General features: G+C 42.7%; 1 protein-coding gene across 5 annotated transcripts in view; it reads left to right on the top strand.

Moving 5' to 3' along the window:
• CNTLN (centlein) overlaps positions 1–14,495 on the top strand; it is a 557,312-nt gene that overhangs the window by 448,674 nt on the left and 94,143 nt on the right. For all 5 annotated transcript variants that reach the window (XM_033920529.1, XM_033920556.1, XM_033920539.1 and 2 more), the window contains one exon: positions 10,507–10,604. In XM_033920529.1, the coding sequence (XP_033776420.1) occupies positions 10,507–10,604 (98 nt within the window). The remainder of the gene's footprint in view (positions 1–10,506; positions 10,605–14,495) is intronic.

Raw genomic sequence — 14,495 nt, forward strand, 5'->3', positions numbered from 1 at the left:
AAGAAGAACTTCCTGGCATTGGTTCTGAATCTGTCCCCTCTCAATTTTTCTGAATGTCCTCTTGTTCTTGAAGTTTTTGAAAGTTTGAAGAATCTTTCCCTCTCCTCTTTCTCTATGCCCTTCATGATCTTGTAAGTCTCTATCATATCCCCTCCAAGTCTCCGCTTTGGGGAGCACATGACTTTGGTCCCTTTAACATGCAACCCGGGAGCTCAGGCTATGGATTGGCTGTCCGATGCTTCTGGGCAGTAAAATAACCCCATCTTTTAACTAGGGTGTTTTCACTGACTATAACACAGCTTATGGTGTATTTACATACAATGAGCTGCTTTACATGCATTAGCATATTTTGTATCTCATTAATATGTAATAGAGCACTACATCCAGTGTTAGAGCCCTTTAACACTGATTAAGAGACAAATAACACGATCAAGGGTCAGACACATACGAAACAAATAACATGCTTAGGAATCCTTTTACTAAGCTGCAGTAAGAAGTAGCCTTAGTGCACCTTTACGTGGGTCCTTCCTAGGCACTAAGACAATTTTTCCCACAGTCAGAAAATGGATGATTTTCCTATTTTGGCATTCAACCATTAAAAAAATAGCGTATGAATGTTTATCATACCTGTTTTATAGGCAATACATGTTCAAGCACTATTCCTGTGCTAATCAGCATGCAGAAATGTAGATGCACTAGCTGATTTGCGCAGAAACACCCACTGTACCCCATCCAAGAAAAATATAAAAAATATTTTTAGCACTTAGTTTGCAACACAAATCTAAAACTTAGCATGAGATGCCTGAGCATCCTGTGGTAAGCTATTGAAACCTGCAATAAACAGTGTTTCTCAACTTCTTTAAGCCAAGTACCCCCTGAATCTAACAAATATCAACCGAGTACCCCCACCCAAGCTTCACCCCTGACCCCACCCCCAAAATAATAGTACTAATTGTAATGTAATTTCTTCTATCCATTTTTCATATACACACAATATAATCTTATTAATACATAATGGTAACCACAAAATTAAAAAACACAAAGCACACTGTACACAGAGAAAATCTTAATTATCATTTATATTCAGGTTTTTTTCAAAGAGGTCAAGGCAGATGACTTTAAAATATGTAATGTCACCTCAGTAACAACTATTTAATAATAGACAAATATAGTGCAAAATATAGACAGCAGATATTGACACATTTCGATCACTGGCCTCGACACACCGGACATTGGTATCAAAAAATGATACTGAACAAGGACATTGCAAAAGAGAGCTTGGGACCGAGTGGGATCTTTTGGACAAAGGGACTGAGAGAAAATTCTTGGGCAAAGGGACTATGAGAGGCTTCTTGGATAAAGGGACTGAGGGGACACTTTTGGGCAAAGGGACCGAGTGGGAACTCTTGGACAAAGGGGCTGAGAGGGACTTTTTGGACAAAGGGACTGAGGGAACACTTTTGGGCAAAGGGACCGAGTGGGAACTCTTGGACAAAGGGGCTGAGAGGGACTTTATGGACAAAGGGACTGGGAGGGAACTTTTAGACAAAAGGGCTGAGTGGAAATCTTCAGAAAAAAGGCCCACAGATGCAATGCAGGGGCCCAGTGCCCAAACGAAACTAACAGGCATGGTTGAAAGAGAACAATGGGAGCAAGAGGACCATCCAAAAAAGGAGATACTGGATGGGGGCAAAACGGACACGCCACGGGAGGTGGATGACCGAGTAAAGGCAAGCCAGGTGGGAGCGCCGAGCCATGGAAAGAAAACAGCAGGGCGGGCGACAGATCAGGACCTATATTGCCTCTACACAAATGCGAGGAGCCTCAGGGCCAAAATGGGAGAGCTGGAAATTATAGCCAGTCAAAAAGCCCTGGACATAATTGGAATCACAGAAACGTGGTGGGCTGATGACAATAAATGGGATGTGGTCATACCAGGGTACAAACTTTACAGGAGAGACAGGACACACAAGAAGGGTGGAGGAATAGCGCTATACATAAAAGACTCCATACCCTCAACCAAAATGGAAACAGCAGTAAGGTCGGAAGGCTTGGAATCAATATGGGTTAAGCTACCAGGAGGATCTGGAGCAGACATCAAATTGGGTCTATACTATCGTCCGCCTGGCCAATCGGAAGAAATCGACCGGGACCTGGAGACGGAACTGCGGCAGGTATGCAAGAATGGAAGTGTGGTGGTGATGGGGGACTTCAACTACCCTGGGATAGACTGGAGTATCGGGCACTCAAGTTGCGAGAGAGAGACCAAATTCCTGGAAGCCACGAGGGACTGCTTCCTGGAACAGCTGGTCACGGAACCTACACGAGGAGAAGCTACTCTTGATCTAATCTTCAGTGGACTGGGGGGACCTGCAAAGGAAGTAGCGGTATTAGACCCACTGGGGAACAGCGATCACAACATGATCCAGTGCAGACTAGAACTGGGATCATCCAGGGTGAAAAGAACCACAACAACAGCGCTCAACTTCAGAAAAGGGAATTATGATGCAATGAGGAAAATGGTGGGGAAGAAACTCAACGGCAGCACAAGGAAGGTAGAGTCCGTAGAAAGCGCCTGGACCCTGCTCAAGCGTACGGTGCACGAAGCACAGAACCTGTACGTCCCCAGGTTCAGAAAAGAGTGCAAGAAAAATCGAATAAAGAACCCAGCATGGATAACGGCAGCTGTAAAAAAGGCGATCAGTAACAAGAAAGCATCGTTCAAAAAATGGAAACAGGACCAAACGCAGGCCAACCAAAAGGAACACAAGGAAAGCCAGAAGGAGTGCCACCGAGTGGTTAGGAGAGCAAAGAGGGAATATGAAGAGAGACTAGCGGGAGAGGCAAAAAATTTCAAATCATTCTTCAGGTACGTAAAGGGAAAGCAACCAGCGAGGGAGGAAGTGGGGCCCTTGGATGATGGGGATAGAAAGGGAGTAGTGAGGGAGGAAAAAGAAATAGCTGACAAGTTAAATGACTTCTTTACGTCGGTCTTCACGAGGGAGGACACATCCAACATTCCGGAACCAGAGGAAATAGAAAATGGAGATCAAGATAGCAAGCTGGTCCAATTAGAGGTGAGCCAGGAGGATGTCCTCAGGCAGATAGACAAGCTAAAGAGCGACAAGTCACCAGGTCCGGACGGCATTCACCCAAGGGTGCTCAAGGAATTAAGGAATGAAATAGCAGAGACACTTCAGCAAATATGCAACCTATCCCTAAAAACTGGAGAGATCCCGGAGGACTGGAAAATAGCTAATGTCACGCCCATCTTCAAGAAGGGTTCGAGGGGTGACCCGGGAAACTATAGGCCGGTAAGCCTCACATCGGTCCCGGGAAAGATGATGGAGGCACTGATTAAGGACAGCATCTGTGACCATATCGAAAAAAATGGACAGCTAAGGTCGAGCCAGCATGGGTTCTGCAAGGGTAGGTCGTGCCTCACAAACTTGTTGTACTTCTTTGAGGGGGTAAATAACCAGGTGGACAAAGGTGAACCCATAGACATAATTTACCTAGACTTCCAGAAAGCCTTCGATAAGGTACCACATGAGCGGTTGCTCAGGAAGCTATGGAATCATGGGGTGCGCGGGGAGGTCCACCGATGGATCAAAATCTGGCTGGCAGACAGGAAGCAGAGGGTTGGTGTAAAGGGCCATTACTCGGACTGGCAAGGGGTCACGAGCGGGGTTCCTCAAGGATCGGTGCTGGGACCGCTCCTGTTCAACATATTCATTGACGACCTGGAGGCGGGAACAAAATGCGAGATCATCAAATTCGCAGATGACACCAAACTATTCAGCAAGGTTGAAACCACGGTTGACTGCGAGAATCTCCAAAGGGATCTTACGACATTGGAAGAATGGGCGAAAAAGTGGCAAATGAGCTTCAATGTAGGGAAATGCAAGGTCATGCATATAGGGAGAAGGAACCCGATGTTCACTTACAAAATGGGGGGATCAATGCTAGGGGTCAGTAATCTGGAAAGAGACTTGGGAGTGATGGTAGACACAACATTGAAGGCGTCGGCACAGTGCGCCACAGCCTCGAGGAAAGCAAACCAAATGTTAGGTATCATTAAGAAGGGTATCTCGACCAGAACGAAGGAAGTCATCCTGCCACTGTACCGGGCTATGGTGCGCCCGCATCTGGAATACTATGTACAGTACTGGTCACCGTACCTCAAAAAGGACATGGCAATGCTTGAGGGAGTCCAGAGAAGAGCAACTAAACTGATTAAGGGTATGGAAAACCTTACATACACTGACAGACTGAAGAAGCTGGGGCTGTTCTCCCTGGAAAAGCGGAGACTCAGAGGAGATATGATAGAGACCTTCAAGATCCTGAGGGGCATCGAAAAGGTTGACAAAGACAGATTTTTCAATTTGAAAGAAACCACAAGAACAAGGGGTCACTCGATGAAATTGAAGGGGGACAGGTTTAAAACAAACGCAAGGAAGTACTTTTTCACACAGAGGGTGGTGGACACATGGAACACCCTTCCGGAGGCCGTGATAAGAAATAGCACAGTACAGGGTTTCAAGGATGACCTGGATAGGTTCCTGGAAGACAAAGGGATTGAGGGGTACAGATAAGAGCAGTGGAAGGTTTAGAGATAAGTGTAGAGGTAGGCAATAAAATTAGTCAGGGACCGCTGACCAGGCAATATGCCTGATGGGCCGCCGCGTGAGCGGACCGCTGGGCTGGATGGACCTCTGGTCTGCCCCGGCGGAGGCGACTACTTATGTACTTATGTACTTATGTACTAAATTGAAAATAAAATTATTTTTCCTACCTTTGTTGTCTGGTGATTTCATGAGTCTTTGGTTGCAGTTCCGTCTGACTGTGCATCCAATATTTCTTTCTGTCTCCTGCATGCTTCCTCTCCTCCATCCGGACCTCATTCCCTTCTCCAACCAACATCTCTCTCTGTCCCTCCATGAGTCCAACTTTTCTTCCTCTCTCTTCCACCCCCTTGGCAACATGTCTCTCTCTCTCTCTCACTGTCCATTTGTCTTGAGAGATCCAGGCATCTCTCCCAACCCCTCTACTGCCACATCCAACATTTCTCCTTCTCTCATCCTCTGGATCATATGCAGCATTTTTCACCACTGCCCACCAGCCCCATGCCCATTTCTCCTTCTATCATCCCTCTCCAGAACAATGCCACATCGCTCCCTCTATCACTATGTCCAACATTCCTCCCCCTTATATCCCCTTCAATCTGTCCCTCTGTTTAGAGAATGACACGGTGGTGGTTTACCCGCGGCTACCGCATTTAGCCGCGGGTAACCCGCCAAAACGGGGAAAGAAATATAGCAGTGGCTGCAGGGACGGGGACAAGGCCATTCACCGCCCCGTGGAGCGGTGAATGGTCTTGTCTCCGCAGTGAGGCATCAAGGATCATGCGGTCCCCGCAGCCCCCACCCCCCCGATGGTAGCGTTTAGCCCGCTCCCTCCCTCCAGCTCACCTTAGTTTGCAGGCTTTCTTTTTCGGCGATCTGCACGCGCGGCTGCTCAGTATTCAATCTTCTGCTCTGACGCAACCGGAAACAGGAAGTTGCAGCAGAGCAGAAGATTGAACACTGAGCAGTCGCGCATGCGCTGCTCTTTGAAAGCGTGCAGGTCACCAAAAAAGAAAGCCTGCAAACTAAGGTGAGCTGGAGGGAGGTAGCGGGCTAAACGCTACCATCGGGCGGGTGGGGGCTGTGGGGACCACGCGATCGCTCATGTTACTGCCTCTGTTTAGCATTTCTTGTAGGAGTATGTTGTCCCATTTTGTTGTTTTATTTTGGTCAGATTGGTGATCTGATTTTTATAAACCCCCCCCCCCCAATGATTCTGGAATCCTATAATTCCTTCTCTGACCTTCATCCCTCAGCGTGACAGCAGTATTTGGGGGGGGGTTTTTTAAATTGTGAAATAGTTTTATCTAATCAACGTGCTCTTTATAGTGGTGAGACGAGGATTCGAGCAGAAAGCAGGAACAGGCTTTCCTCATTTAGGTCCTGAACCAGGCCTGCTCAAAGATCTGTTAACCAACCTTAGCCAACACCTCAAACAAATTAGTTATTCAAAATATAATATTGTCAGCCAGTTCCAGCTCACACTGGAAGGAGGGAGTGAAAGGGAAAAGGATTCTGGGCCAAGGGGTTGAAGAGGGAAAGAAAAATTCACAGCAGGAAAGAAAGGGGAGGACAGGCAGGTGAGCCAGATGCTGGAAGCAGGGGGGGGAAGAAAGAGGGAGAGAAGCTAGATGGGGTTGAAAAGCAGAGATACACTGGTATGGAAGAGGAAGATAGGGGAAATCTGGACACAGGAAGGTAACAGAAAGAGGGGAAATTATGTGCATGGGGCATAGGGACAGAGACATAAAGGGGACATGCCATGGGGATGGTATATGGACACGGGGGAGGGCAATGGCACATACATAGGGGAGATATTAGAAATGGGGAAAATAGGAGCACAGAAGCAAGATGGTTTGTGGGGATGGGACAGGGACTGAGCTCGCAGGCTCCAGTGGCTTGCACAAATTACATTGTAACATGCCACAAAAATAAGAGGGAGGAAGGTAGATAGGCCACACGAGAGGAGCTGAAGAGTGGTAGAAAGGAACAGATGGTAAAGGAGGGAGGGAAGGGTGGTGGTGGAAAGGAATAGAACAGACATTGAAGGAGGGTGGAGAGGAACAGACCCTGAAGGGAAATGTGGAAGACAGAGTGGGGAGAAGATGCTGGAAGGGAAAAAGACAGATGCCAGACTATGGGGGAGCGGAGGGAAGAAGATGGGTGCTAGACCAATTGGGGAGGGTGTGTGAAGGAAGAGGCACAGTAACAGCAAATGGAAGACGCAGAGAGAAGACACACAGTGGATGGAAGGAATTGAATGAGAAGATGTGGAAAGCAGAAACCAGACAACAAAGGTAGAAAAAAAAAATTATATTTATTTATTTATTTTTTGCTTTAGGATAAAATAGTATATTAGTTGTGTTGATAAAAATTTATAAACAAAGCCCTACCAGCTGAACATCTCTTTCTCTAGTTCAGCAGCAGGAACTTTGATTTATAAGAAAGGAAAAAGCTAAATATTACAGTACTAAGGCTTATATGAATGCTGCGGGGACGGTGACGGGGCAGTGAATGGGATGGCAGTGGCGGTGAAAGGGATGGCGGTGACGGTGACGGGGCGGTGAAGGGAACGGTGGTGACGGGGCGGTGCAGAGGATGGGGGGACGGGGACGGGGCAGTGACGGGGACAGATTTTTTCCCCGTGTCATTCTCTACCTCTGTTCCCTCTCCACCACCATATCTAACATTTCTCCCTCTCGTCCTCCTCTCCTCCATGCATCTCTACCTCTCTCTCTCTTTATGCCCAATTTTCCTCTTTCTTCCTTTCCCCATGTGCACCATCTCTTTCTCTCTCACTCACACACTCATGCCCAACAATTCTCACTTGCTATTCCCTCCCTCCTATGTCCCAAATTAGTGCCCCTTTCCTCCCTCCCTTCTGTGTCTCATGTTCATGCCCCCTCCCTTGTCTCTGTCAAACTTGTACCCCCCTCCAAGCCTTCCGGCCTTTGTACCAAAATTGTGCCCCTCCCATGGCCTAACATGCTCCTTCCCCCCCCTTTCTCCCTTTGTCACAGAAAGATCATGTCCCCTTACTTGTTCGAGCCGTACTCGCTCCTTCTGCCTTCAGCGGCACTTGTTGCAGGCAGCAGTTCACACGCTGCACATGGCTGACCCATAAGCCTTGCCTCTGACATCGGAGAGAAAGTTTCTGGATCAGCTACGTGTGAACCGCTGCCTTCAACAAGTGCTGCTGAAGGCAGAAGGAGCGAGTTCGGCTCAAACGAGGTAAGTAGGAGCTCCCCTCCCCCCTCCCGACCCAGAAGGCGTTCCTCTGACATCAGCAGAAAGGAGGGATCCCCGGTGGTAGCTTTGGTGGGCAGATGGAAGGCAGGAAAAGAGGAATCCTCAGCAGCTGCTTCGGCGGGCAGGTGGAGTGCAGGAAGGAGGAATCCATGGCGGTGGCTCAGCGGGCTGGTGGAGGGCAGGAAGAAGGCATTTCCGTCAGCAGCTTCGGCAGGCAGATGGAGGGCAGGAAGGAGGGATCTCCAGCGGCATCTTCAGCGGGTAAGCAGGCAATATTCTCGGTGGCGGCCAGTGTCACGTACCCCTAAGGGTATGTGTACCGCGTGTTGAGATACTGTGCTAGTGCTTACCGAAGCTTAGTAACAAGACCCCTTAGTGTCCTAACATAGCTTGATAACTACCCCATCAAAAGTTACCATTAAAACACATTAAGTAGAAAAACTTGCCATGCTTGAACATATTTTTTAAATGAAGCCGAGTGTTAATATTAAAATGATTTATCAAAGCAATATCTGCAAACAGGTATGCAAACCATGCTAAAACATAAATGAGAGACATTCATATCCACTTTGTCTGTGAAAAGCGGAGGTTTGGAATCCACATTATTTTTATTTATTTACAGTATTTATTTTTTGACCATGCTACTACATATGCATGCTGTTTTGCTTTTCTAATCTAAAATGCCTCAAAATAAAATTCCATTTTAATGTATTTAAAAGTAAGCATTTTATGAACACTGTGTATTCTTCATGAATGCTGAGGAAAGCAATTTTCACTGCCTAGATCACTGTTTAACCTCATAGATGTCTTTAAACATTTCCCTCATTGCAGCACATTTCCAATGGATGTAAAGTTCGTAGTTTTAGAATTAAGGCGAGTATTATGTAATACTTTGATATTTATTTTGCTTTGGCTGTGAAAGTTCTTTTTAAAATAATCTTTGAGATGTGGGATCAAGTTAACTATTATGGAAAGTATCATCTTCAAGTTCAAGTTTTATTAAAATTTGATTAAAGCGCTTTTATAATAAATTCAAAGCGATGTACATTTAAAAAAAAAAAATTAAACATGAAAACATACTAAGGACAAAATACAGACATCATACTTGAAATGGGAAGGAGAAAAGGGTAGAACTACAATTTTAAAGAAAAGGTACAATTAGGGGGGGAAAAAACATTAGGGAGGGAGACCCTATTTGTTAAAGTTGCTTATTCGTAAGGGGTCACGAGCGGAGTTCCGCAGGGGTCGGTGCTAGGACCGCTCCTGTTCAATATTTACATAAACGACCTAGAGGCGGGAACCAAGTGTGAGGTCATTAAATTTGCAGATGACACCAAACTATACAGCAGGGCTCAAAACAGGGAAGACTGCGAAGATCTCCAAAAGGATCTAACGCAGCTGGAAAAGTGGGCCGAAAAGTGGCAAATGAGCTTTAACATAGGGAAATGCAAGGTCATGCACGTGGGGAAAAAGAACCCGATGTTCACGTACAGAATGGGGGGAACACCGCTAGGGGTCAGTAACCTGGAGAGAGACCTGGGAGTGATGGTAGACGCAACACTGAAGGCATCGGCGCAGTGCGCCACAGCCTCAAAGAAAGCAAACAGAATGTTGGGTATCATTAAGAAGGGTATTACGACCAGGACGAAGGAAGTCATCATGCCGCTGTATCGTGCAATGGTGCGGCCTCATCTGGAGTACTGTGTCCAGTACTGGTCGCCGTACCTCAAGAGGGACATGGCAGTACTTGAGGGAGTACAGAGAAGAGCGACTAAACTGATAAAGGGAATGGAAAATCTCCCATATACCGACAGATTGAAGCAGTTGGGACTTTTCTCACTAGAAAAGCGGAGACTTAGAGGAGACATGATAGAAACCTTCAAGATCCTGAAGGGCATAGAAAAAGTAGACAGGGACAGATTTTTCAAATTAAGGGGCACCACAAGTACAAGGGGGCACTCGGAGAAATTGAAAGGGGACAGGTTTAAAACAAACGCTAGGAAGTTCTTTTTCACTCAGAGGGTGGTGGATACATGGAACGCGCTCCCAGAGGCTGTTGTAGGCAGCAAAACATTAAATGGTTTCAAAGAAGGTTTGGATAGATTCCTTGAAGAAAAAGGGATTGAAGGGTATAGATAGATATAGACCACTTCTCAGGCGATGGGCCTGATGGGCCGCCGCGGGAGCGGACCGCTGGGCAGGATGGACCTATGGTCTGACTCAGCGGAGGCAACTTCTTATGTTCTTATGTTCTTATTACAGAATTAATGGTAGAGCTAAAAATACGTTGATTTAATGCTAGGCTAATTCCCGAAAGCATCAGTGAAAAGGAAGCTTTTTAATGAGCGCTTAAATTGTTCTAATACTGTTTCTTCCCGGAGTGATTGTGATTTAGCATTAATAATGTGGGGGTTAAATGTCTTTTGTAGCAAAAAATGTAGCAGTGCATTTGGGGGGCACTCCGTACCAGTGAGTCTTATTTAAAATTGTTTCCTGATTCTGCACAATTGCATATTGTTGTACAATAGATGTACTGTAGTATACAGATGTAAGGGTTTATTTTTTTATGTACTTCAGTCTTATTTTATGTACTTCAGTCTTATTTATTCATTGATAACTCTCTTTTGTTTAGAATGTAATGAATGAAATTACTAAGCACAACTCAACTATTAAATCTCTGAAAAATGAAGGCCTGGAAAAGGATGAACGGAATCAGGAAATACAAGAAAAGTATGTGCTTGATATATGTATATATCTGTTGTGTTTGGTGACACCTAGTGGCATCATGATAAATGATTCAAGTATTATACTTGTAAGCGTTATACATGAATCTGTATGTTTTATTACAATCTATTTTGATCTAAAGCGGAATAGAAATTTTTAAAATAAATAAATATTAACCTTTCATAAATACATATTCTTAGCTCTGTTTCTTTCGATTATTTTAGGGAGCAGGAATTGTATCCTCTCTTATTTTTCTTATTTACCTAAAGCATGCTAATGTAATCTTGCCATTTATGTGTGGAAGTCCAGTTCACATTATCCCCAGAGAGGGTAATTTTGTAAAGCATTTTCCATGCCATGTGCAAATGTCCACATACAAGTATGCATGCTGACAAAAGCCTACCAAGTTGTGTGCCTACCTTTCAATTAGCTCCAATTATGAGTTGTTAATTGTCAATTGTCGATGCCGATTAAGCCTATTAATTGTGTGCATATATCAGATATGTGCATCGATGTACGTGCACAACTTTAGGTGTGTTATATAGAATTTGGGACATAGAGTCTTGGTTGTCTATATAAAATAATATACCTTCCACCTAAATTCTCTCAGAAAGAAATGGGATCATCGGAAGGTAAGTGCTTAAACTTCACACTTATAATGTTCACCTACATTCTTAAAAGATCCATTTTTTATTGATAAAAACCAATTTATCAATCGATTTTGATAAAAATCAATTGAAAAACTGCAGATTGTTTCTTATATAATGATATTTAAAGCACTTTATCTGAAAAAGGAAATCACAAGACTTCTTTCAGGTGAGCACCCAGCATGATATCATGTTTCAGCCTGCTGTGTCAAAATACAGGTTTCTACAACAGTAAAAAAAGAACTATTTTCTAAACACTGTTTGGTATAATTTAACATTGATTCGTCATCCAACACTGGGGTACTACAACATTTCAATATGCTGATGGCATCAAATCTGCAGTTAAATATATCAATCAGCTGATCCTTCCTGGCCAATCAATTCACACTAACGACATCCATTCCAGTTCTTCATTGAGACCCTTCAGCATAGCTGTATCAAATGAAAAAAATCCATCTCTGCTCCGTAGAGTTCAATAAATGATCAAGATAATCATCTTTCTACTCTTTCTGTACCTTGCCAATAATATAACACCAAAAGTCTCTGTTGGGGTGCTGCTGCATTTGCCAATGCATCACTAAAAGAGCTGACTCAACCCCAGTTTGAATCCTTGATTTATGCTCATTAAGATGTAATTTAACTGAGCAAGTTACATGGACATTGTATAAAATGCACAGTGCATGATGGACTGCATGAAGTAGAAAACATAATTTTAAATTGCTTTTGTGTGATATGATGAGTCCATTCAGCTCTGTTTGAGTTGGCTTCTCTAGTGACACATTGGCAAACATAGCAGCATAAGAGACATTCAGTGGTGTATTATTGACATCATATTGGGAGGGTGGTGATTTTGATCATTTATTGAACTATAACAAACAGAGATAGATTTTTTCATTACATACAGTTATGTTGAAGGGTCTTAATGAAGAACTGGAATGGATGTCGTTAGTGTGAATTGATTGGCCAGGCGTGATCAGCTGATTGATATATTTAACTGCAGATTTGATGCCGTCACCATATTAAAATGTAGAATCAATGTTATCTCAGAGTGTTTAAACATATTTTTTTTTAATTATTGTTGCAAGAACCTGTACCCTTAAAGCAGAGTAAAACATACTGTCATGTTAGGAGGTTGCCTGAAGGAATTTTTGCGTTCTCCTTTTTCAGATAAGTGCTTAAATATCAATATGTAGGAAGTGATCTGAAGTTTTTCAAAGTGGACTTTTATTACATTAAAAATGGATCCATGAGGAATTTTGGCAAACATAAGTGTGATGTTTAAGCACGTATTCACCTTCTGATGATTTGACTTCTAACTGAGAGAATTTGGGTGAAAGGCATATTAATTGATTAGTCTGGTTCTTTTCACTATTAACTGTAGTTTATAACCATAATTTTATATGCATCTGTATAAAATAGGCTGTATAAAATTACTCCCAAAAAGTGCTGAATGATTTTGGCATACCATTAGCAAAATGTGACGTCAGATTTGAGGCCATAAAATAGACTTACATATCCCTGTAAATCTAAACGAATCGTGTCATTCAGATACAGTAATTATTTGCCTAGGGCTGGGAAACATGTCAAGATTCAGCTGCATAAAGTGAATGAAATATCCAAAGCCAAATGAAAAACTTATAAATAAATAAATAAAAATTTGTAAGAAGTGCAAAAAGACAAATTTGTGTCATTCTGTAATGGAGACTTCAGTAGATGGAACCTAAGCACAGTACCAGGCAGAGCTCTGGGTTTTTGACCCAGTAATACAGTATCTAAGAAAAAGGACAATTTAAATTAAATCATTAATATATAGAGTGTGTACGGTTGGGCAGACTGGATGGACCATTTGGGTTTTTATCTGCCGTCATTTGCTATGTTACTATGTTCTTTGCTCAGATTTGATTGTGGCTTTTTAACATTAGAACTCACAAATATTAGTTTATGAAGTATACTGTTCAGATGGATTGATTTGCTGCTTAGGGAGTAGCAGTTTAGTGTGTGTGTGGGGGGGGGGAGAATAGGTGCAGTACAGTTTTCTATTTAATATAATAAGAGTAACAAAGAATTTGAAGTTTAACTTAAATAGCAAAAGGTGTTATTTAAGGGTTTTATTAGTAACTATCTAGCAGCACAAAAGAAATAAATATATATATTTTTTAATCTTTATTGATTTTATTAAGCATATAAAAAGTGCAACACTTATACAATCAAAAATTCAATAAATAGCACTTACATACGTGCAAATTACTGAAACAATGTACCCATCCCTCCCCCCTTCCTGGATGCGCGTGGAACCAAGATTGAATCCAGTAGGTGAATTACTAATCATTAAAGTGCTTAACAAATGATTCCAATGGACTGCAAATTTCTTTAAAATTCCTAATGTTCCCAAATTGCTCCACTAACATTCTTTCATAACGGTAATATAAACAAAGTGTTTCCCACCAAGAAGTAAAATTTTTCCAATTTCTAGTGATTTGTTATATGGCCACCCCAGACATTATAAGAAGAAGTCTATTCTTATTTTTGTCAAGAAATAAATATTAATAGTGGAAAATGACTTTATATTGTATTTTGCAAAAATGTTTCCTTACTGTAGATGGTGTAAAGAAATGTCAATAGTAAAGTAATTTTAGAAAAGCATACATGCCATTAGCCCTAAAACTCAGTTTGGATTAAATAATTCAATCTTCCATCATCGTTTGGTTTGTGATATCCTGCTCTTTCAGCTGAAAGGTATACATATGTCTATGGCAGGAGCATGGTAGTGCCAAGTTATGTTGTTTTACAGTAATGCTTAGATAAGTATAGCCCTTTATATGGTCTCTGAGGGTCAGACTGTGATCACCTGGGGGTTATTATATTATTTTGATATTTTCACAAGTATGAGGTTCTTCATATTAACATTAGTTTAATAGTTGGCTCCTGAGATTTACAGCCTCTCTTTCCAGAAAGAGAGGAGATTAATAAATGATTGTATAACTGCAGATAAAACCAGGAGTCTGTGCTTTATTTGCAAACAGCCTTTTGGATATTCTTGATATATAGTTTTTCAGCCTCTTTATGGGCAAAGATTGTCCTGTTCGGAGGGGAGGTCCCATAAATTTTTACAATCATTCTAAAATTCAATTAGCATCTTTCTGTGTTTGACTGAATGTTTAACACAGCTGTTCCTTTATATGGTCGAACACATTTCTTGCTAGTATCACAGAATACAGCTGAGATTTAAATCATTTCATGAGGAATTGGA

This window comes from Geotrypetes seraphini, chromosome 1, assembly GCF_902459505.1.
Source record: "Geotrypetes seraphini chromosome 1, aGeoSer1.1, whole genome shotgun sequence".
NCBI lineage: Eukaryota > Metazoa > Chordata > Amphibia > Gymnophiona > Dermophiidae > Geotrypetes > Geotrypetes seraphini.